The following is a 22,998-nucleotide window of genomic DNA, read 5'->3' on the forward strand; positions in this document are numbered from 1 at the left end:
AAATAAAGCTCACAGCGTTTTTCAAAGATATCCAAGTTTATTACTGAAAAAAAGTAATAATCAAATGTGCATGATACAGCAAGTAGTTGCATTTGTATATGTAAACTGTGATAAAGTAAACAGCATCCCAAAGACAAATTTATGCCGAAAGTGTCTTACAATAGTTAATCAGATCTACAACTTATTCCTCAGTAAATTCTTTTACTTCTGGGGTACATAGCTGCTTGTAATAGCAATCATAAAACACAAAAGAAACTGAAAGCTGCCATGCTGGAGGAACTTGAAATTTTGCACAGAAAAGTAAATTTCTCTGACACGCTCTCTGATACTGTAAACTTGTTTTAAATATTACTTACTAAGTGTGGATTTATGAGTAGAAAAAATAGCTGAAATTTTACTCTTACTCCTTACTTAGAAATCAAGTTGTATTTAAATATTACACAAATTTCAAATATATACACATTTTAAGAAATCACTTATGATCATGATATTGCAAGTTAGCCAGGACTATCAGAGTAAAAAATGACTGAACTATCTTACTCAGTTAGATTTTACATGAGACTGTTTCAAAGAACTGAAATTTCAGTGATACTACTCTAGGTAAAAACTAGAGCCATCAGTTTGGAAGATTTTTCAATACAAAACTCCAAGTCATTTAAATAGAACATGAAATGAAAATATGATCTGATTTTTATTTTTTATTATTAACAAAAAAATCATCACGTTCTCAGTGGTTAAAATGTCACTAACTTTAGACTCCATTGTGTTTAATCCTAATTTCTCACCCTGTTGCATCCTAACAAGTAGCTCATGTCAATAAGAATGCAAACTATAGAGAACAACTAGCAATACAGAGGTTGTAGCAAGAAGTTAGAATGAGCCAAAAGAACTAACACAAGGTCATTTCCAGTGCAGTGAAGAGGGACTACACCATTAACATTTCAAGACTAAATCCCAGTCCTGGATTTTAAAAGTTTCTGTATACCATGGAATTGTGACTTCCCTACCATTCCTTGTTGTGCCATTAGAACTTTGTGCTGTTGTGGCAACATTGTGCTATTATGGTTATGCCAAGGTTATGACAATCCAAATTTCTAGTAAATGTGTTTGCAATGGCAATATCCGATAAAAATTGTCAAAATGAATCCATTATAGAAATTTAAAATTATACAACTGTGTAGGGTATTTAGGATGTATGTGTATGTGTAGGAAAGGACATAAGGAGAAAACACTGTGATGCTTGGGGAAGTGACTGAAGGACAGAAGCGGCACACATAGAGGTACCCCATGCTGTCTCACGCTACTCCATCCAATCAATGCATACGGATTTGTAAAAAGCACCAGACAAACTAGTATTTGTGCACTTTCTGCTTTGGCATCTCAGTAAGGGACATCAAAAAACAGCCTGTACAAAAATCTGCTGTTACAGAATTGCCCTGGAAACTGAACTGTAACCCAGAAGGCAGCGTGTAATAAAATACTGAGGATAAGTAAAGAATGAGTCAAAGGAGAAAAAAAAAAGAAGGGCTGTCCCATGTTTTATCCTCAAACCCTTATTTTTCACAGCCTGTTGCAATTCTGGAGCAAAACTTGCTGGAGTGAATATGAGCCCTTTGCTGCCTTCTGCTCATTCTCACCCTCCACATGATGGTTGCTGCATTTTACCTCAGAAGAACATGGGGTTTGCGAGCATGAAGTTGAGTATGAAAAGATTTAGGGAATTTTAAAGCTGCTAGATTTTCCCCTACAGGAATAGAAGTTAGAAATTCACTTAAACACTTTCAAAAAGTGTCACTGTATGCATTTTAGTCAGACAAAATATACATTGGAACAAAATAACAGGCTTGCCTAGAAGTGGAATTCTATTTGAATTCTAGAATCAGTCTTAACATTAAATAATTATTATGAAATGCCGCCCTTATATTTGTTTCAAACTTCTCCCCCAAGCAAGCAACATCAGCACTTTATGAGGATTCCAAAAACTAAAATGCTTCTCAAAGTACTACTGCACTGTAAGTGATTACTGTTACCACTATTTTTATCTCTGTCCATTTTCTTAATAGAAATAGAAACTTAGTAGAAAATATGATTGTTAAAATTTTCCATCAACGTTATTGCATTCATATTTAGCTGTTTGTATAAAATGAGTTTCATTAATATAGCTATTGCCCAGTGTATATATATATATATATATATATATATATATAAAATCTAGTTCATAATAGTTTTAATGAAAATTTGTGACATTTACAGGCTAACTATGTATATAGACAGTTTATTTTCAATTTATGGACATGGATGATTTTCAGTTAACCAAAATGTTATGATGCTTCTAAATACGCATATGCTAATTTGCCTCCAAACAAACTGTGACATAATGCAAAAGTTTACTAAGTCCCACAATGCCATGTAGGACTTTGGACTTTGCAGGTAACTCCACTGGATCCCATGGCTCCAGAAATTCTCTCTGGCAACACTCCTAGTTGGAGTCTGCAGTGGAAGAAGTTGCAGCAAGGAAAGAGCAGATGTGCATTATGCACATGATTAGACTGATCATCTTAATGGCACATTAAGAATAAAACATCACCAAAATTCTTGACTTTCCTCATATTAATACTCGCCCTGAAGCTTTGTTTCCCAGGGAATTTTTCCTTCTGCAGAACTTTTTATGAAGGAAACTTCTGGAAATTTATTAATTTTTCCATTAAGGTATTTATCTACTAACCTATTTTTACTAGTCTGTCTAAACATTTTCCTTTTGAGCTCTCCACAGGACACAATTGAGCCTAACTGTTCCTCAGAACACAATTTATGACAAGTTGTTGATCAAAAAGGGGACAGCCACAGCTGATGTGTATTTTGTACTACTGAAGACATGTACTTCCAAACAAACATCTAACAAAAACCAAAACCTCACTTATCATCTGATGCCATGATGATTTTTTGCCTTTTCTTTTATACCTTTTTACAACTTCTGTCTTCTTAGTGCTTTTTGCCTACATTCTTGGACTTGTTTGTCAAGCTGAGAGACTAAACATTTTAGAAGCTTCGTAGCTAGGGATCAGTGTGCCCCAGACCCCAAGGTCCTCTCCAGAATACATTCTGTAAACTAAGATAGAAGCATCCAGGAGAAGGCTCCTTGGGGAGGGGAGTCACTCGAGCCTTTTATTGGGGAATCTTTGATAGATATGCTAATTAGTAAGACCTATAATGTTATACCCGATCTTTTGGGGGTGGGCATTGTGGTGTGCATTGGGGTCCATTTGACCTGGATGTAGTACACCTAAGGATCCTTAAAATAAATACCAAGGTAAAATCCCTTTTTTCCTTCTAACCGTGTTTGATTCTTGATTTTAAGACCAGGAAAAGGCATCAATCTATCATCATTATCAAAATTTTAGCCTTGTCACAATTTTCTCTATAAATCCTTTAACGAAAAGGGTTAGGAAAGAATGTATCATTAATGTTGGAAAAGACCTCAAAAATTATCGGGTCCAATCTCTGACGGAACATCACCATGACAAATAAATCACAACACTAAGTGCCATGTCCAGTCATTTCTTGAACACTTTCCAAGGATGATGACTCCACCACCTCCCAGGGCAGCCTGTTCAATGCTTTCAGAGAAAAAATTCTTCCTGATGTCCAACCTGAACCTTACTGTGTGCAGCCTGAGGTTATGTCGCCTTGTCTTGTCACTATTTGCCTGGTGGAAGAGGCTGACTCCCACCTTGCTACAATCTCTTTTCAGTAGTTGTGGAGAGTGATAAGACTCCTCTGAGCCTCCTCATCTAACTAATCAACCACAGCTCCTTCACCTGCTCCTCCTATGACTTAATCTCTCTAGATCCCTCACCAGCTTCACTGCCGTTCTCTGGACATGCTCCAGCACCTCAATGTCTGTCTGGAACTGAGGGGCCCTGAACTGGACAGAGTTCTCAATGTGTGGCCTCATCAGTGCTGAGTACAGATGGACAATCATTTCCCTGGTCCTGCTGGCCACACTTTCTGACACAGGACAGGATGCTGTTGGCTTTTTTGCCCACCTGGGCAGACACTGGCTCATGTTCAACTGCTGTTGACCAGCACCCCCAGGTCCTTTTCTGCAGGGCAGCTTTCCACTCTGCTCCTAGCCTGTAGAACTGCAGTGGGTTGCTGTGATCCAGGGACAAGACCTGCCACTTTGCCGTACTGAACATTCTATTGGCCTTGGCCCATTGATCCAGCCTGTCCATATCCCTACGCAGAGCCTTCCTGCCCTCCAACAGATCAACAATCCCACCCAATTCAGTGTTGTTTGCAAACTCACTGAGGATGCCCTTGATCCCCTTGTTCAGATCATTGATAAAGACATTAAACAGAACTGGCCCCAATACTGAGCCTCGGGGAACCACACTACTGACAGGCTGCCAACTGGAAAAACACCATTCACCGCCACTGTCTGGGCATGGCCATCCAGGCAGCTTTAATTCAGCTAAGAGTGCACCTGCTGCCACGTTCTCCAGAAGGATGCCATGAGTGACAGTTTCAAAGGCTTTACTGAAGTCATCATGAGGTTTGCCTTGTTTCCAAGTATCCATCCAAGGATGCTCAATCAGTGTGCTGTGGGAGTCTGCGCTCAACATTCAGGCAAGCCTTAGCACACAGTTGTGAATACTCTAATGCCTCCCTCTTTGTGGAGACAAACTTTGGGGAACCTCTCATTAGGATGGCCAATAAAACAGAATTCTTATTTTCCTTTTTTTATTCACCAAAATTCAGATCTCATACATTAGGCACAAATTTAGAATAAAAAGTCGTAAGAAATGAGGTGTAGATCATGTATCTGGACTTTGTGCCATTTCTGAAATGTACATTTCTTTTGTCTGAATCAAGATGCAGAATTTGGTTAAGAATAATTAACACATTTTGAACAAATACTTTATATATAAAAAATCTACTTGCTCATGCAGTCTCTCTAAGGGTGCGTGCATAGAGCAAAGTTGTCATAGATTAGATCTGCAACGATCTAAAGCATTTTTGCACAAATTGAGGTTCTAAAGCTTTGTCAAATTTCACAAATGCAGCCTGCATGCACAGTCTAGTCATACTAGTCATTTGTTTGAAAAGACAATACTTAGAATATGAAAAGATCATTCACCATTCAAAAAATACATTATTCCTGAGGACAGTGTGTGCCTTATTCTTTAGGAAAATAACGTGCAATCAATGAAAACAGCATACTAAGCAAAGTCTAGCAAAAAGGTTTCTCAGCTTAAGCAAATGGCTAGATAGTGGCAAGACCTTTACACATTGTTGATGTCCTCCAAAAGTAAAGGACACACAGAGTGTTTCCCCAAACTTCTTGTGCTTTTCCAGTGCATAAAATGCAACATATCAGATCTACACACTTGCCTTTCATATACTCCTATATATCAGTGTTGAAAAAAATTCATAATATATATATGTAAATCTCAAATACAAAAAGATTTTTAATGTGGTTTTTCAAGTCCAATTGGAATTTGCCTAAGTATGTATTGATGTGCCAATATCAATAGCAGAAACAAGAGAGTATTAAAAAATCAGTATTTCTGATTTTTGGCTGTTTTTATCCTGTATCTTTATACCTTGGACCAGCCAAGACATTTTGTTTTTAGAGAAAACATTAAAAAGAGCTCATCTGTGACCTTCTGAAGAATTGAAGTATGATCACTATGGCACAGAAACAAAAACTGTGACACAGGGTTAATGCTGTCAAACAGTGTTTGACAATCCATAGAATGAGACAGATAGATAATAAATTAAATCAAACGTTGTGATTCTATTAGCACTGAGGAGAGTGCACTAACTTTTTTTCTAATAATGACTCCTGAGGAACTTAATGCACAACCCAGAATATGAAGGAACCTTTTGGAGCCTTTCCAAAATATGGCAAGATGAGTTCCATCAGCCCTTTATCACAGAAAGAATGGGTAATGTATCTGATTGGACCAGATCTTCAAATTTCTTTCCTCCTTTCTGTAGATACTCCTACAATTGCCTTGTCTGGTCCCAGAGCTGGAATTAACCAAGAAATCTCACGAATATGGTGAAACAACTGAAGAACTTAGAAGTCTGATGCTAGGCTCTCTGGATACAACAGATCCTATTTACCCACTTTGATGGGCTCTTGAATCCTAAAATTAATTAAAATAAAATAAAATAAAACAAAATAAAACAAAGTAAAATTATTGTGCTAATAAACGCAAGTGAATACTGGAATCACACTTTCAATAGGATAATGTAAATAGTAAAAATTCAGGTATTTTCTTACCTGTCAGCAGTGATTTTGCTGCCACTTTATCCCTAAAAATAATGTTAAAATTTGCAGACTTTGTAATTACTGTGCTTTGCTGATTTTTTGTTTCCTAAATTTTTCTCGCCCAATATAGAGAAGCATTATTTGAAATTGTACAAGAGAAACAGAATAACCATAACTCTGTTTCTCCATTCCCTTCCCTGCAAGGTATCCCTTCAAACTTGTTTAAATGTTAAGTGATTTTCCCATATTATGAAATGTTAGTAATAGACAATTTCATCACCAAAATATGACTATTAACCACAAGCAACACTGCAATATGCTGTTTGCACATAAAAACTGAAATTTGATTCTTCAATGAACATCTACCTTTTAGTGATTTTACCAAAAAAATGCCCCCGCAGTGTAACAACGCATACAAATAATAATAATAATAATAATAATAATAATAATAGTAAATCTAAGAGTAACCACTGTGTGTCTATGCATTTATACACAATCTGTATACATATTTGTTTGTATCCAACTCCAGTGTTATGACATATTTAGGCCAATAAAAGAAGTGTACATTACTGCAATGTTTACTATTACAATAGGAAGGACATTGTTACAAATTTCTCTTCTTCTCCTTTCCTGAACAAGCAAGCCACAATGTTATACTGTATGTCTCATATATATCTGCAGAAGCTTGCATACTATAAAGATAAAATTGTATTTTGAAGAGAAAGTCATTTGCACTGCATGGGAGTGTTTCAAGTTAGCGTTCTGTGAAGTCATGGAATCATTGCCCAGACAGATAAAGAGGAACAGTAACACAGCATGAAAATGAGTTCTTTCATCCTGGAAGCATGTGGAGATGGCCTTTCCATACACAGAAGTGGAAAGACAACTCAACAGCTGTAGAATTTTCAAACATAGCTGCAACGCGGGCAATACAATGTGTTCTCCTAGTGCTGCTGTTTTCTTTCTGAATTTGGACTTTTTGGTTTTCAACTAGATGGATAAATGAATGACACTGATGTGCAAATCTTAAACTGCATAGTAAATATTTAGCAGCCACAGACCCCTTTTTTAAGGTAGGACCACATCCACAATCTCAGTAAGAGACTAGGGCAAACATGACAAAACAGTAAGCCTGAAAGATCAAGTCATGGCCACAAAGGCAACAACCGCTCTTTTCTTTAGAGGTCTTACAGATGGAGCTCAGCAATCAGAAGCTGTAGAAGTAGTGGATGTCACAAAAGTTGGTTTTAGTCACTCCCTTACTCTATAGGTTCACAGGTAATTTTCTGTTTTCATCATGCTGATATGAAAATTCATTGCCTTTTTTTAAAACAGTGCCCAGGTTTTTAATCTGTCTGTACATTTCTGAATGCCAATTCTCCTTGAAGTTCATCACAGACCAGTTATAAGTAAGGCTTTTCATTGTCGTCACTGGAAACACCTATTTTTCAGTGCCAACCTAAGTATGCAACTGTACTGCCCAGCAAGAGCATATATATACCACCACCACCAATCTCACACTGATGCCAGACTGACAATTTTGAAACTTCACTCTCCAATTTCAAACAGTGGTTTTGTTGTAACAGGGTAGTGACTAAGGCCATTCATGGTGATACTGTTTCCCATTCTTTTTCCTTTCTCTTTGCAAATGTTCCAGTTCAGCCTCATACATCATTTCCTGGACTAAGTATTTCTCTCTTCTCATTCTGTCACACAAGTCTTTGGGTATGTCTGGAATTAGGTAGGCAATGAAAGACTTTATTCCAAAAACAAGGTGCTGAAAAGAAAAACAGAAATAATTGCTTAAAATATCGATAAGTATTCCTTTGTAGGACTACATTTTAGAGCCTAGAAGTCTGTGGCAAAACTGGAACTGAGATTCAGTTTGTGACTGAAAGGCAAATCCATTTTGTTAAATAAAAACACTCACATGTGAGTAAATGAGTGATCTAAAAGAAACGGGCAAGTGCTGAAGTTTTCTAAAAAGTAAGACAAAGGGTATAGTTAGTGACTTAAATAAAGATGTGACTATAGGATATGCTAGTTTGATCCACAAATGTAAACGCTACCTATAAACAGTCTTCTTTCAGGCTTATAATGGAAATAGGCAACCAGATTCCTGGGTAGTATGCAATACGTTCTTCAAACTTAGTATACACATTTCTACTTTTATATTAGGCTAGAGTCATGTATCATTTTCCTGACACAGATTTTATCTTGTAACAACTGCCTAATATACACAAAACTAGCATTCCTTGTTTTTCAATAAAATATGAAAGATTGGGTAGGGAACCAACATGATGTATAAGATGACTGTTAAGGAAATATGATTTTAGAGGAGCTCTACAGTAAGTGCATGCTCTGTCATTTCTGTTTGAAGCAGCTGAGAGACAACAGTTTGGGGAAGATAATTTTTTTCCTCTCCCTTGACTGTAACGAATGAACAAATGATTAAAATGACAATTTACTTATAGAACTACCATAAAGAATCAATTCAGACTTTTAAGAGGTAGAAAGGAATTGTTCCCTTCCACAACTAACCTCAAATACTATTATGAAGGCCAGCCGTGCTGCCAGGACATGCCAAAACTGCAAAGTGAATTCATATGGAGTTGAACTCCACGGTGGAGCTCTGTAGTCTCTATACCTGCAAAGCAAAGAGAAACCCAGGAAGTTAACCTGTGCTCAAAACCCTAAACATGGTCAAGTGGTCTCTAGTTCATCCCAGATCTGGCTAAAATGAGAGAAATTGAAGTGAAAGCAGACTTCAAGAGGAATTAAACAGAAAGGGAGAGCAACTGTCCAGAATATAGGCTATTAAATAGAGCTGTTTATGAGACAGTACTTTTTGCTTTCAAAAATCCAGAGCAAACAGTTTATTTTATTGTTAAAAAGCTGGAGTGTTAAGTGTGTTGATTCTGAATTGGTTCTTGTCTTTGCTTATAAGCATTTGAGATTCTCCAAAGTTTGCATAAATGAAATGTGATTCTAATTTAAACTGATGCTCACTGCAAAACTAAGTCTGAAAACAGGAGTGAACTCATGTCATATTTCATTTTTATGTTGAATTTCTTGTATTCATCTTGCATAAATGTTTGCAATCTCAACTAGGGTTAGAGAGGTAACAAAAATTTTAATTGTGTATTTTAATTAATTGATTTCAGAATGCTTAACAAAATTGAAATGAGGATTTTTACTCTTCTTGGCAGCTGGCAAAGCTTTTAAATTAAATGATTCATAGAGACATGAAAGATAATGGCTTGCAAGCATTGAAACATACCGACAGTATCCTGAGTATCCCATCCCAAGTTCACTCAAATCAAATACTGATAAACTGCTGTTGACGTATCCTTTTAAGCATCTGAAAGAAAAAGCCATATGGGCAGCACTTTCTTCATAAAGTGGTCATACAATAAACTTATGGTATGTAAACATATTCTGCTATCAGATATTGTGAGCATAATATTTTATTTGCTTATCAAGAGAAAAGCAATTCTAAAATTTCATGCAGAGAAGCAAAGTTTTTTGGAAAGAAAAGACTAACATCTGTTCCAGGTATAGCACTGTTTAGAAGTCTATTTTCAGCACTTTTTATGGTTTTGGTTCTTATCTACTGAAAGATATAAACCAAAAATTGTTGCTACAGTGTTTTTAACTGTTTCCTAAAATTACTGAACTTTGAAAGATGGATACAAAGGCAGAGAGCAGAATAATTTAACACCTTTGCAGAATCTGCCACCAATAATGCAGTACATACAAAAAAAAAAAAAAAAAAAAAAAAAAAAAAAAAAAAGGTTTTATGAGTTGAATCAAAGCGTTTTTCTCAACAGTAAAATGAACAGTGCATATATACCGAACAGTTATATTAAAGGCAAAAATGTATTACTATTAATTACAGAAATCACATAAATATATTGATTTATGACTGTAGGAGTGAATTTTTGCTGTTGCTTGAAAAGCACAGACATGTAAGATGTCCTATCTTCTTTGAAATCTGTCTTGTAACTTAACTAAAGCACATTTGAAAATCAAAGAAAATTTAAGAAGAGATGCATGAGGCATCCTTTTATAATCTGAATCTTCAGGTTTTCTGTGATACCTCAAATCACTACTGGCAAAAGAAGAAATAGAATTACACAGTTCTCTCTTAAATGGGTAGTGTGCATTGAGCACTAACATTTTTCTGATACTGTCTCTTTTCATCTTATCCCACCTCATTCTTTTTGCCCTTAAACTCTCTTTTCCTGTGACAGCTCAGGAAGAGTAAATCTCTATTTTTGGGAGCATATACATGTGTTTGGGAATGTACTGGGAGAAGACAGTATAGACCCATTGCAGAGAAGAAGAAAAGCTTACCTAGAAAAGATCTGAAAATTGATGCAATGTACAAACTTTTTTGTTTGCATTCAGAAGGGAAGACATGATTTTCCACTTATATAACTAGCTACTTTGCAAACTCTTTGGAATGGCTGACTTACTTGCACTTTACATCTGTGAAGGTTTGCACAGATGTAAAAGAAACGTATCTATGTTATCATAAAAATACAGCAGTAAATTGTGCTTCCACTGAAAAATGCATGTATATATAAAGAATATCCTAATTACTTTTCTTGTCTGTACCCTTGATCTGTACAGGGACCATATTTGTATGCATAGACAAAACGTGGAATGTAATCAGAAGTAATGGCAATAACAAAGGCATTGGTGATAACAGCCAGAACTCCAATTCCTTCCAGAATTCCATACCAAATACCTAGAAACAAGAGAAATTACAACAAAGTTGTCACTTTTTTATAGCCATATTAAGTCATATAAAGTCATACTAGTGATAATAAAGTCATTATTAGTCATACAGTTTTCCTTTCTTATTGAGAGTGAATTATGAGACAGAAAAACTAGTCAAGATAAAGCCATGTCCCCACATTCCAGCCAAACCACTGGTGCCACCCCAACGAAATCCTGCAATAGGGCACACCCTGATGAGAAAATACAGCTAAGCAACAAAGGCATAACCGTAATTTTTTGTTATAAAGGCCAAATAGGAGATTCTGGAAAGAGATTTCTTATTTAATGCAATTTTAAATTAAAACTTCATTCAGTCCTTTTATTTAATTTCTAAATTCAATTGATTTTAGACCTAGAGTTCCACAAATCAGAAGCCTGAAATACTTTTAGCCTGTTTTCAATATTCAAGCTATTCCTTATTGTAAATGGAAAACAAACTTGAGGAATCCTCTTATCAAAGCAACTAACTATCCTTTTGTTGCCTAAAAGGAAAGTTGTCACTGAAATCTGTTGGTTACATTACCATCTTGACACATGATATACTTCTGTTTTAAAGAGGAAAATACAAAGAAATGATACCTGACAGTGACAGCCATTAGGTTCTCTCACCTATATCTGTTGCTCTTGCAGGCATAGGTCTTCGCCACTGAGTAACAAACTTGTATGCATCTAACCTGATTTCTATGATATTGTTAAGCAGTGCCAGAAGAGGTGCCAGTGGGAAGGCAGCAACAAAGATGGTGGTAAAGCCAAACTGTAAAACTAGACAGGCATTTCTATGATTAGAAATTGGAAATTCAAAAAATCTTTTAACATGCAACACAGTTCTACTTTCTGAAGAAAACCAACACCTCCCACATTTGCTCACCCATCTCTAAATATTCGTCCATTAAACCATGGAGATTCATAGGTTGCAGATTCCAATCTTTTTCCCACTGAGGAAGAGAAATTTTATTCTCCATTGATTGCCCTCTTCTCTTCATTTTGCGTCGTGACCACCAGTTCTGTAATAAACTTTATTACATAAAGAGAATATTATTGACTCTATCTGTGCAGAGATTTAAAATACTTTCTGGTACTGCTTTGAAATAAGTGGGCCTATTTTCAAATGCACCTGGATGATTACTTAGCTATTTTAAGGAAAATTTTACAATATCATCTTAGATACAATGCAAAGAACTTACAAAAGATCTCAAAATTCTGCATTATAATTTTAATTATGTCTTTAATGTAGCATGTTTGGCATTGTACAAATAAGCTTTTCAGAATATAGAACATGCTTGCATAGACTTTTTATTTTTTGGTAGGATTTACCTGAATGACTAAATAAAAAGAAGAACAAGAAAAAAAATCATACATAGTGAGAGCACTAAAAAGTTAATAGCACTTTATCTTCAATCCTGTAAAAGACAAACCAAGTAAGTGGAACTCAGTAAGTACTCCATACTAGAATACACTAAATAGTAGAATACATATATTTTTGAACAAACCTAAAGATCTAGGTGCTCTACAGAATATTTCTTTTCTTAAAGCAGGAATAAGCATTTAAGAAGGTGTTGCTGAATGCTGAAGGTGGAAATATTTAAGACTATTCTTCATAAAGCTGTGCAGAGATCTTTTCCCAAAGTAGTTATAAATATTAAGGAGATAGCAGGCTCATAAATTAAACTGTTATTCAAATGAAAATATTATCCAGTACTGACACATGGACCAATTAAAGACTACTGCTTGTTTCTAGATATTATGGAAAAGAGACTAAAGATGGGAAATAACTTTCTTGTAAGTATTTTTATAAAAAGTCTGCTCTTTTTTTCTCAAGCTAATTTAGTGTTTGGTTCTTGATCTATCTTGTTACTGAAAGACAAATTGTTGCCTAAGTTGCAAACAATGGTTTTGTCAAAACAAAACACTTCTTTCCGTAACAGAATATAAGCATGTTCTAAAATAAATTTTAGATGAAGTTAATATCCTGCTTGGCTGAGAAGACAGGAAGCCTGGTAGTTCAAGTAGGTTTCTCCTTTCCAAAAATCCTCATTCCACAACATACAGTACATTATCCCTCATTTGCAGAACAACTGCAATTGCATGTGTGTTGAGCAAAACTCTTTCTAACACATTTTCATATTTCTAACATATTTTCAAGGTCGAGACTTCAATTAGATCAATATTTGATGATCAACCTTTTACTGGAAACATACTCTTCCAGTTTCAAGAGAACTGTAAGACTCTTAGCTCATTAGTCTCTTCAGAGGCTGAACATCTCTGTTTGTATTATGGGAAATGAAAACATAATAAAAAATTTAGATATTTAACATACTCTGAGAAGCTTTATCTTAGAGCAACAGTTAATGCTTTCCTTGGGAATAAAGTGACAATATGTGAGGTACAACAAGTGAAAACATTCTCCAAACATAATACCATTTCTCCCTATCACTGAATCATGTATTTACTATTTTTAAAATGAACTTTAACATCTGAACTTACGGATAGCCTAGTTCCATGAAGTTGTTCCACATTTGTTTTAAAACCATAATAACTCCCATTTGCAAGCAGAGATCTATCAAACAGCCACTAGGATGACACTGAAATGAAGTGGAAGAGATCTATTGCTAAAAATCAGATAATTCCTTTATTTTTATTTGTTCAGAATGTTAATAAAAATATTAAATATGTGTGGTGAAAAACACTAATCTCCATCTGCAGAAATATTAAAAGAAGTATTAATAAAATAAATATTAACAGACTTCAGCTAAACAACCTTTAGACATATTGTTAGATATTAGATCATATTGACTAAATTAAAGGTATGTGTGCTAGATGTATGATAAATTATACAGACCATTTCACTTAGACCAATAAACAATTTCAAAAGAATGGAGCAATATTTCATTTGCAAGAATCTGAGTTTATAGAGAGACTAGCAGAATTTCTGGTACTGGTATCTTAACTACAGATATATGTATAGACTGCCATATCAAAATGTGAAGTAATTACAGAACCATTTTTTCAGATCATGGACTACAAAGGTACAATGTTTTACTCTGTCGCTACCAAGTTGCAATAGAAGAAATCTGTTTTTCAGAGGAAAGAGGGAACTTCAGCATACTGGTAGTTGCAATTCTAACATTCAACTTAAATCTTGAAAATAATATTTTTCTTCTTTTAAATATTAGAATTATATATTAGTTTGGGTTGGAAAGGATCCCTTAAGATGATCTAGTCCAAACTCCTGCAATAAGTATGGCCATTTTCAACTAGATAAGCCCCATCCAACCTGACCTTGAATGTTTCCAGGGAAACATCCATCACCTCTCTAGGTAACCTGTCTCAATGTTTCACCATCCTAATAATAGTAGTAAAAATAAAAATAAAACAAAAAAAATTAAAAAAATAAATAAATAGAAATAAAAATAAAAATCTCTTCCTTATACCTAGTCCAAATCTAGCCTCTCTTCGTTTAAAATCATTATCCCTTGCCCTGTCTCAACAGGCCCTAAAATTTGTCCCCTTCTTTCTTATAAGCACCTTTAAGTATTGAAAGGCAGTAATAATGCCTCCTTGGAGCCTTCTCATCTCCAAGCTGAATATCTGCAACTCAGCCTGTATTCACAGGAGAGATGCTCCAGCCCTCTGACTCGTTTTGTGGCCCTCCTCTGGACCCACTCCAACAGATCCGTGTTTTTTCTGTGCTGACAAAAATTTATAAAGTTGATACAAAAGCTGATGGCATTATATTTATGTCCTCTAACCAAAAATTCCAAATACCAGGAGATTCCATTCCCATAGGACTCATAGTGCTTGTGACGTAAGGGACTATCACTGATGACTTTTCCCTAAGGCAGAGGCAGAAAGAACTTGCGTGTCTTGGGCAGAGTGGAGAACACAGAAGGAAAAACACATCTCCTCTATCCTATCCTTTGCTATAAATAAGAGTTTAGTATTTGCTGCACTTGGAATAATAAAATCTTTAAAATGGGCATTCATGTCCTGCAGCCATTTTCTTTTTACTCATGGAAATATCACAGGAACAGAAAACAGGATTGTTTACCTCTTCTAGCCTCCATCTGTTAAAAAGCTTGTTGTACTTTCCTGGGCGGCCTGCAAATCTGGAAAATAAGATTTCTGTTTCTCAGTGAACATTCCAGGAACACCCTGTATCAGTAGTTGTTTCATACCACCCACTGAATTCAGGAAATACCAACAGAATAAATCACACAGGCTTAAATTTGGTGTCCGTAGGATATGTACATTTCAGAATGCAAACAAGGACCATCATTTTGCAAGTGATCCTAAACTTTTATTATGTCCTGAATAAAAATCCTAGCTTCAGAGATTTTAGATGTTAGATATTCAGACTCTAATCTACTTCTAAGGAGATAAGCAAGCCGTTATAATTAATAGGAATTAGCTGCAGCACAGGGATCTGCTTGCCCATGTGAAGTGTACACTTGATTTGTATAAGGAATCACAATTCTTGATGACTTCAGTGAAAGTTATAAAAGAGAGAAAGAAACCCATGCCTGGGTTTCTATATTAGATACAGGAGAGAGCAAGACACAGAGAAATTTTAATACTGTAAGCTGAATACACCACCGAATGTAACAGATTATCACCAACAGTCTTTATTAGTGGGTTTTTTTTTTCCCTTGTTTGTTTTCATTAGTTTCTTTCCAAACAATCTTGACCTGAAATGATACTATAGAACTTTATAGAAGATACCCTGAAATATTCTGTAGGTTCTGCGGGATTGGTAAGTGTGACCATAACAAAACTGAACTAAAGATGAAGCAAGGTTAGATCTGTGCTGTATCTCACACTCTAAGCTAAAGATACACACAAAAATTGGAGCCAGAATTTCTGCTTCCTACTCTTGTATAAGATTTTCCAGACAATATTTACTATTTACAGAGATGCATTCTTGGAAATGTTGCTCAAGGGGAATAAACAAGAAAAGATTGATAAAGCCTATTAACACAGGGCTAAATACAGACCCACATTTAGGAATTGGCTGCATTTTCAAAAGTTCTGAGTTCTTATTTAGTAGGAAAGTCATGTACACCCCATAAAAAAGTAGAATTTTTACTCTAGTTTCATGAGTAAACATTTCAAGGGTCCAACCCTTCCATACATTTAAAAATATTTCATGCTTTAATCATGCCCAGAAACCAACTCATACCTAAACCTTACAGTTCAAACTGTCACTGTATTTTCTTCAAATCTACGAAATTAGTGAAGATTTTGAATTCTGTGCAAGTTTTCTTTTAAGTGCAATTGGCAAAGATAATTTACCTGCCAAGAAAAAAGGCGATGTAGAAGATGGAGCTGTTCAAGTTGACAAACTGGAAGAGGAACATTTTCAAGGCAAAGCTGTTTTCCCACTCAGACTCTGTTCTAGGGTGCTCTTCAGAAAGACACAATATACATTATATAAACAAAAAAGAAATTGAGTTATGTGTAATTTTGCTCACAAATCAATCAACGCTAACAAAACAAGTGAGGGTTTTAAATCATGGTTGCCCCATTAGGTTGCAATTGATTTATTTTCACTGCCCCAGCTCAGACTGCATTGTTTCTATGTGGAAACAGAAGATAGAAGCCCCTTGGTTGAGAATTAATCATAATACTATGGGAAGGTAGCTGTTTCACTGCCATGAATAATTCATAAACCAATGTGAATTTTTTGGCTTAAGATTGAAGGTATCTTGATTCAAAGAAAAAAACTCAACACAAGAAACCCCCACAAAACCCAACCAAACAAAAACAACAACAAAACCCCAAAACAAACAAACAAAATCCAAACCAACAAACCAACCAACCAAACCCAATCCCCCCAAAAACCCAAAAGCGCTTGGAATCAGTAGAGCAATAGCCAGGGAAAGAAGCCAAGGAAAGCAGAGGTGAAAGAATCAACTAAAAGCCAGTTGATTTCTCATCCAAGCTTCTCACCTTCTAAATACTTCTGTAGGACCATCACTTCATCCTCAGGACTTCCCTATCATAATGCTTGTGGAGTGCCAAACAGTTTATAATTCAATGAGGAAAGGACAGAGGTTCTTTTGGAAAGAAATGTAGAAATGTGTAGTAGGGCTACAAGTGTTCTGTGTGGGTCTGCTCTGCCTTGGATATCTTTCCTTAAGGTTTGTAGAACACTATTTATGTCTGAGTTAGAACTTTGTGATAACGTTTACTAATTATTTTTTACAAAATCCATCTCTGATGGATGTATCAAACTTGGAATATAGTACATTGGTAAAATTTTAAACCACATGAGTTGTAAAGTATATGAGTTGTAAATCTAAACTTCCTGGATTTTTCAGTTAAAATTTGTACTACTTAATTACTCTGGTCTAACAATGACTAAATTTGTGTAGCAATATACAGGATACCAGCTTTACATATGGACAGTTGTTCCCAGAAGGGTGTCCTTTTCTGATGTAAAACACCTTAGCAAGAAGAATGAGCTACCTAGCTCAAACACCTAATGCTCCATTATGTTTAATTCAAGAAACCTTTTTTGTAAAAAATTTGTGTATTTTGCTTATACACTTCAACAATTATTTTCTTTCCCATTCTCTGGTCTGTAACAATATAATATATTTTAAAAGGAATAGAAATCAGTTTAATATGAAAAAAGACTTTAAAATATTTTAATAATTTGAGTAAGTTGACTATACATTCTGAATTTTTCTAGCCTGTTCAGCTGCCTGTTACCTGAAGCACTATGAAGTTTTGAGCACCTTGTTTAACACTTCAACCAAAAGAGGGAGCTGTAGAATTTAGGCAGCCAGCTGGCATTTTAACCAAGACAAGATCACTTGCATATTTTGACATGGGCTAAAAGTGAGCATGTAAAACAAAACACTAAACAGCTACACATTGACACAGACAAAGATCTTAAATTCTGTCTTTGCTTCCTTGTTTTCTATAAGCTAGAAAGCTTTATCTCATGTACATATCTAATCACAGCTAGAGGCTTCAGTATAAAATTTTAATGTTACAGAATTAGAGCTACTTTAAAATTCACGACTTAACATTTTTATCCTGGACAATTTAATTTTATGTTAACCCTTTTTTTTCCATATGAAAGATCAAATTAAAAATCAGTAAGAAACAAACAAGCATTTGGGGAAAATGGAAAAAACCCTTTAGCAGGCAAGAAAGAATATGTTTCGACTTTTGCTTCAAAATAAGATTACTGTTTTTCAGTGTATACTATGAAACATTAAAAGTAGAAAAATAAATTCCTTAGTTTTATTTTATTTCCTCAGTAAAATAATAATTTATTTTCTTTCTGTGACATTTCTCACTTGTTGAGGGAAATGCCAGAAACATACTTCACAGATGAAGTTTTCAAAACACTTCTTTATGGAATTACAAAGGTATATGCCATAGCCAGCAAGAACAACATCATTAGTAAAGACCTACATACCTAAGTCTGTCAGGAGATAGGCAACCTTTTCATATACCTAAAAAGGAAATTAGATGATGTAAGTATAGGACATCCTGGCTGTTGTGATGACAAATCCAGAATGAAAACAAGCATCAAAAGCATGGTATTCTCTTGCTCTACAGGTATCTGGACAGATAAGGGACAGCGATGCTGCAGCTATGTAATGTGTATAGTTTTCTATAAAGACTTCATTAAACTCCTCCAGTCCCATTCTCTTTATCCATGTAAATGTATATAAGCATGTATAAATATACATTAAATATACAATAAAGATAAAACAAAAACAAATCGATCAAGAGAAATATTCAGACATCAATGGTTTTCTTAATCAACAGTTAGATGTTTATCCTCTAATTTCAAGAATGGACTTACGTAATCTAAAAGTAGGAAAAATCCCTTGACATAGTACTATTTTCCTTTGCATGAATATGGATACTGGTTGAGGATATCAGCCTTCTACTGAAAACTTCCTTATCTCTCTATAGATTGACTATCTCCAGTCTTTATTTTAAATGCCTTAGCCCCAGGAAGTTGCCAACTCTGAAATATATTTCCTTGAGTATACTATAAATAGCAAGCTATTTTTGATAGCTTTGCTTGTTCACTTGAATGTACTTTTTATTATGTGAAGTGATCATATATAAATAACACTAATCAACACATGACTCTGATTGGAAAAATTATTTCTTATTGCAGTGAGTGCACAATGTCCTTTAGAGAATTAAAAGCCAGTGTTTGCTGGGTTATTATTCCTTTTTATCTGTTTGTGCTTGCATGGGAACAGAAAGACAATAAATAATACCGCAGCTGCAAGAATAGAGTTTCTATCTGTGTAGTGCTATAAGAGCAAATGATTAAACCTGTGCTTTTACATGATAGAAAAAATTTACACCAAACCTTATATCATAGTGATTCTAGGACTGTGCAACACTGATATCATAGCTGAATTTTAAATAAGAAAGGAAAGAATCCAAAGTCATTAACTAAAAACAACCTAGAAAGCAAATTCTCAGCCAAGAAAACAATGTCATTCCAATTAGAGATCTATTGCAAAAGCTAATATTAAAAAAATACAAATGCAAAAAGCAGCAATCTGTACCCCTGTAACCTGGTGACATAAGCAAAGATGTGCAGTGACAAATCAAGGAGTAATTAGAGAAAAACATTGACAAACATGGTATCAGAGGAGAAAAATCCACTGCAATACTAGCTTCAGACACTGCTATAAGGATGAACATGTATATATCTAATATATGGTTAACTCAGTAAGCTTGTAAAAATTACTCTTAAATTAACCACTCCTTTAAAAGAACAGAAGACTTACAACATTCAGCGACATGATGATCATAAAATTGATACAGACTCCAGTGCCAGATGTTGCAAACTGCCAATACTTCTTGATGAAATACCACTTGAAAGAAGCAAACTGCTCCATGGCTACCAGTCGATATACCACAACTGCAAACACTGCAGTAAGGACCAGTGAAATCTACAGGTATGTATTTATGAGCAGAGGTATTAGAACAAAAGATATCACATCTGAAATAATATCCACTGAAATAACAAAACAAGTGTTTTAAAGGTAGTTATTTGTTCTGGAGAGCAGAATTTGAGAGAACAAAAAACCAAGATTAGTTAAAACATTTCTTTACTGTTCTTTTACAATATAACTATATTCCATCTTGTGAAAGAAAGAGATCCCTGAACAAGCAGGAAGACTGAGACAGTTTTGTCTATACTATATAAATCCATTAATCTTAATGAATGCACTCATGCTGAGTTACTATTTACATCAGAATAAGATTAATTACAATACAATAATTCTAATATTATTAAACATCACCATGAAGAATATTCCTGAGACAGACACCATCAGTCGACTGAGCTTATCAGGGAAAGGCTGAAAAGGTTCAGGTTTTCCTGTGATGGGATTTACTCTTTCCACTTGGGAATATTTAGCTTCAAACTGGGGACGCAGCTCTTCCTGGAATGACAGGGTGGATTCCATTTGTTGTATTACTTATTTCTCTCAACAGTCAGACATACATGTGCTATAAAGTAGAAAATTATACTGATACAAATGATTTTTTAAAATGTTTCAACTCAAATACCTAGATAACTGGCTCTTTTGAAAATCCTTGGAAGCAGTGCCAGAGACCAGCAAAGAACAGAAACCATAGGAGCCTTCCCCACTATGTGAGTGTGTTAAAAAGAATCATGGCTTATATTGGTGACTTAGACACTAGATTGTCTGCAAAAATTGGTAAGAAAACTAGAAATTAGGGCCAGTTACAATGGTGCTTTTTGTGTTATGAGAGCATTTATTAAAAGCCACCAGCTTCTATCTACCCATCTATGGAAAGCTGTAAAACAAGTAAAGTCTATTGACGTAAACTGCAATAAATCACCAGTATAAGTAAATTACAGCTATGTTGACTAATGATTTATGGAATAATAAAATTTTATTATTGCTGATGCTGATCACAGAATGTTCAAGGATAAGTTATGCCTCTCCAAAGGATACAAAATCTCGTTTCTGTCCTGTTGCTTGTCTTTTGTTGTGCAGGATCAGGAATTTCCAGAACAAGAAACCATGGAACTGAAAGGCATCTGTGCTGACATCAGAAGTATCTCCCATCCTCTGTACGGGAAGTATTTCCACTCGGTTTTTCAAAGGATACTTTTAATACGCAGAATTATATTTGGAATTATAATGTTAGTTGCAAAAGGCAAAGTATCCTTGTACAGTCTCAAGCATACCTTTGTATTCTGCAACTAGTGCTATAAATACAAATATCATCTGAATGACAAACTCAGATGACTGACATACAATTTGGATTGATACCGAGACTTTAACCATGCTGATAGCAAGGCTTTACATGTTTACTTCTCTTTCTTCTTACCTCTTCATCTTCCCAGTCTATGAGGTCCCAGTCATAGGTTAATACAGCTCTCCGTCTTTTCCAAAACTCTAGAAAGACTGTTGCTGTGGAAAACAACTCTACTTTAGTTGTGGGGGGAAAAAAAGGGCCATGCAGATCTTAAGAAAATCAGCAATGTAATACGTATCATTAGACACTTTCTGACAGTTTTCCCTGTAGAATCTAAAAACTAACTAATTAACTTCAGGATAATCCCTGTTAAATTTAAAACACTATTTTACAATGTTTATCAAAGAATCATATTTTTGCTGTCTGCAGTATCTGTACAGAGATAGGTACCTGTCAATATGAGACACTGCCATCCCTTCAAATTCATCATTTTACTTTTAATTGTATTCAAAACATAAAATTTTTCCTTGAAGAAACAAGGATACATATTCACAATGACATCTATTAATAAAGAGCTAAGAGCTATCTCATTTTATTCAGTTCAAATCAAGACAACCTCACTTCTTTCCCAGCTATACCAGTTTTATACTGCACAGTTTTACTGTTAGAATAATTCTTTAGACAATTATTTCTCATCTAGGTGAGAGACTGTAATCAGATTCTCCATGTACTTAGGGGTTTTGGTAGGATAACTACAACTAATAAATATCTCCAAATTTCCAAAACACTGTAGTTTGTCAGTGAGGGTAAGACACCTTGTTTAGGGTGTGATTCCTGACAAAACATAGAATTGTCAAACTGTTCCTTGGAAAACAATGAATTCAAATAGGAAGTAAGAAAATTTGCTTCCTTCTAGAAAGCCAACTGCTCAGAAGAAGTATTTCTAACTCAAACTGAACAAGATAGTCTCATATTCCTACCTTTATCTACATTTCTGTACTATATTTAATATCTTTTTGGGTTTCTATATATACTTGATACAGTTATAATTAGTTAAATATATTATACTTATATCTACATAAATACACGTGACTTATCTATATAATATACTAAAGCACAGCAACTTGAACTTAGCAGAAGTTCACCATACCACAACCCATAAATAATGGCTTGTTGAACGAAAGGAACTTTTCCCTGAGTATTATTTCTAGGTTGTATGTTCTTTTATTCTTTGAAGCATGGATCTTGTATTCATTACAGATGTAAGTTTTCAGATGCTCTTAACAAGAACAGCACCCACATCTCCATTTAAGCAGTAATGGAGTTTGTACTTGAGTAACCTGAGGTGAAACAACCTTTTCTCACTGACATTGTGTGTTACCACAACCAATAATAGGTTATAGTATTATATGAATAAAAATAAATGATGTCTTTTATGTTATGTATGTGCATGAAGCATTTGACAATGCAGTGATAAATGAAATCTTCTATCTAGATGAAGCAAGGCCAAGTTGTTAACTACACCTCTCAACTGAAGTACCTTTTCCAGACTCATCTGAGGTCTTAAAAAGCTGCAATGTTCTCTTTCCCATAGTAGAATAGAATTCATAGTAATTTTGCTGTGCTACAGGGCTACTGAGAAAAAAGTTAAGGTATATAAAAAGCCTTGTATGTTGGAAGAAAAGCAATTCACACAACTTCTGCTGTGGTGT

The 22,998-nt window shown here is 35.0% G+C and overlaps 1 protein-coding gene across 3 annotated transcripts in view; it reads right to left on the minus strand.

The window, feature by feature from the left end:
* Window positions 1–4,156: 4,156 nt before the first annotated feature.
* ANO3 (anoctamin 3) overlaps window positions 4,157–22,998 on the minus strand; it is a 205,424-nt gene continuing 186,582 nt past the window's right edge. For all 3 annotated transcript variants that reach the window (XM_032111236.1, XM_032111238.1, XM_032111237.1), the window contains exons 15-27: window positions 21,419–21,501; window positions 20,359–20,499; window positions 19,840–20,004; window positions 18,495–18,531; window positions 16,355–16,466; window positions 15,114–15,171; window positions 13,550–13,647; window positions 11,934–12,079; window positions 11,675–11,827; window positions 10,886–11,033; window positions 9,561–9,641; window positions 8,822–8,927; window positions 4,157–8,057 (exon numbers count right to left, since the gene is read on the minus strand). In XM_032111236.1, coding sequence (XP_031967127.1) covers window positions 7,875–8,057; window positions 8,822–8,927; window positions 9,561–9,641; window positions 10,886–11,033; window positions 11,675–11,827; window positions 11,934–12,079; window positions 13,550–13,647; window positions 15,114–15,171; window positions 16,355–16,466; window positions 18,495–18,531; window positions 19,840–20,004; window positions 20,359–20,499; window positions 21,419–21,501 — 1,511 coding nt within the window. In that variant the 3' untranslated portion in view covers window positions 4,157–7,874. The remainder of the gene's footprint in view (window positions 8,058–8,821; window positions 8,928–9,560; window positions 9,642–10,885; window positions 11,034–11,674; window positions 11,828–11,933; window positions 12,080–13,549; window positions 13,648–15,113; window positions 15,172–16,354; window positions 16,467–18,494; window positions 18,532–19,839; window positions 20,005–20,358; window positions 20,500–21,418; window positions 21,502–22,998) is intronic.

Source organism: Corvus moneduloides, chromosome 6, assembly GCF_009650955.1.
Source record: "Corvus moneduloides isolate bCorMon1 chromosome 6, bCorMon1.pri, whole genome shotgun sequence".
Taxonomy (NCBI): Eukaryota; Metazoa; Chordata; class Aves; order Passeriformes; family Corvidae; genus Corvus; species Corvus moneduloides.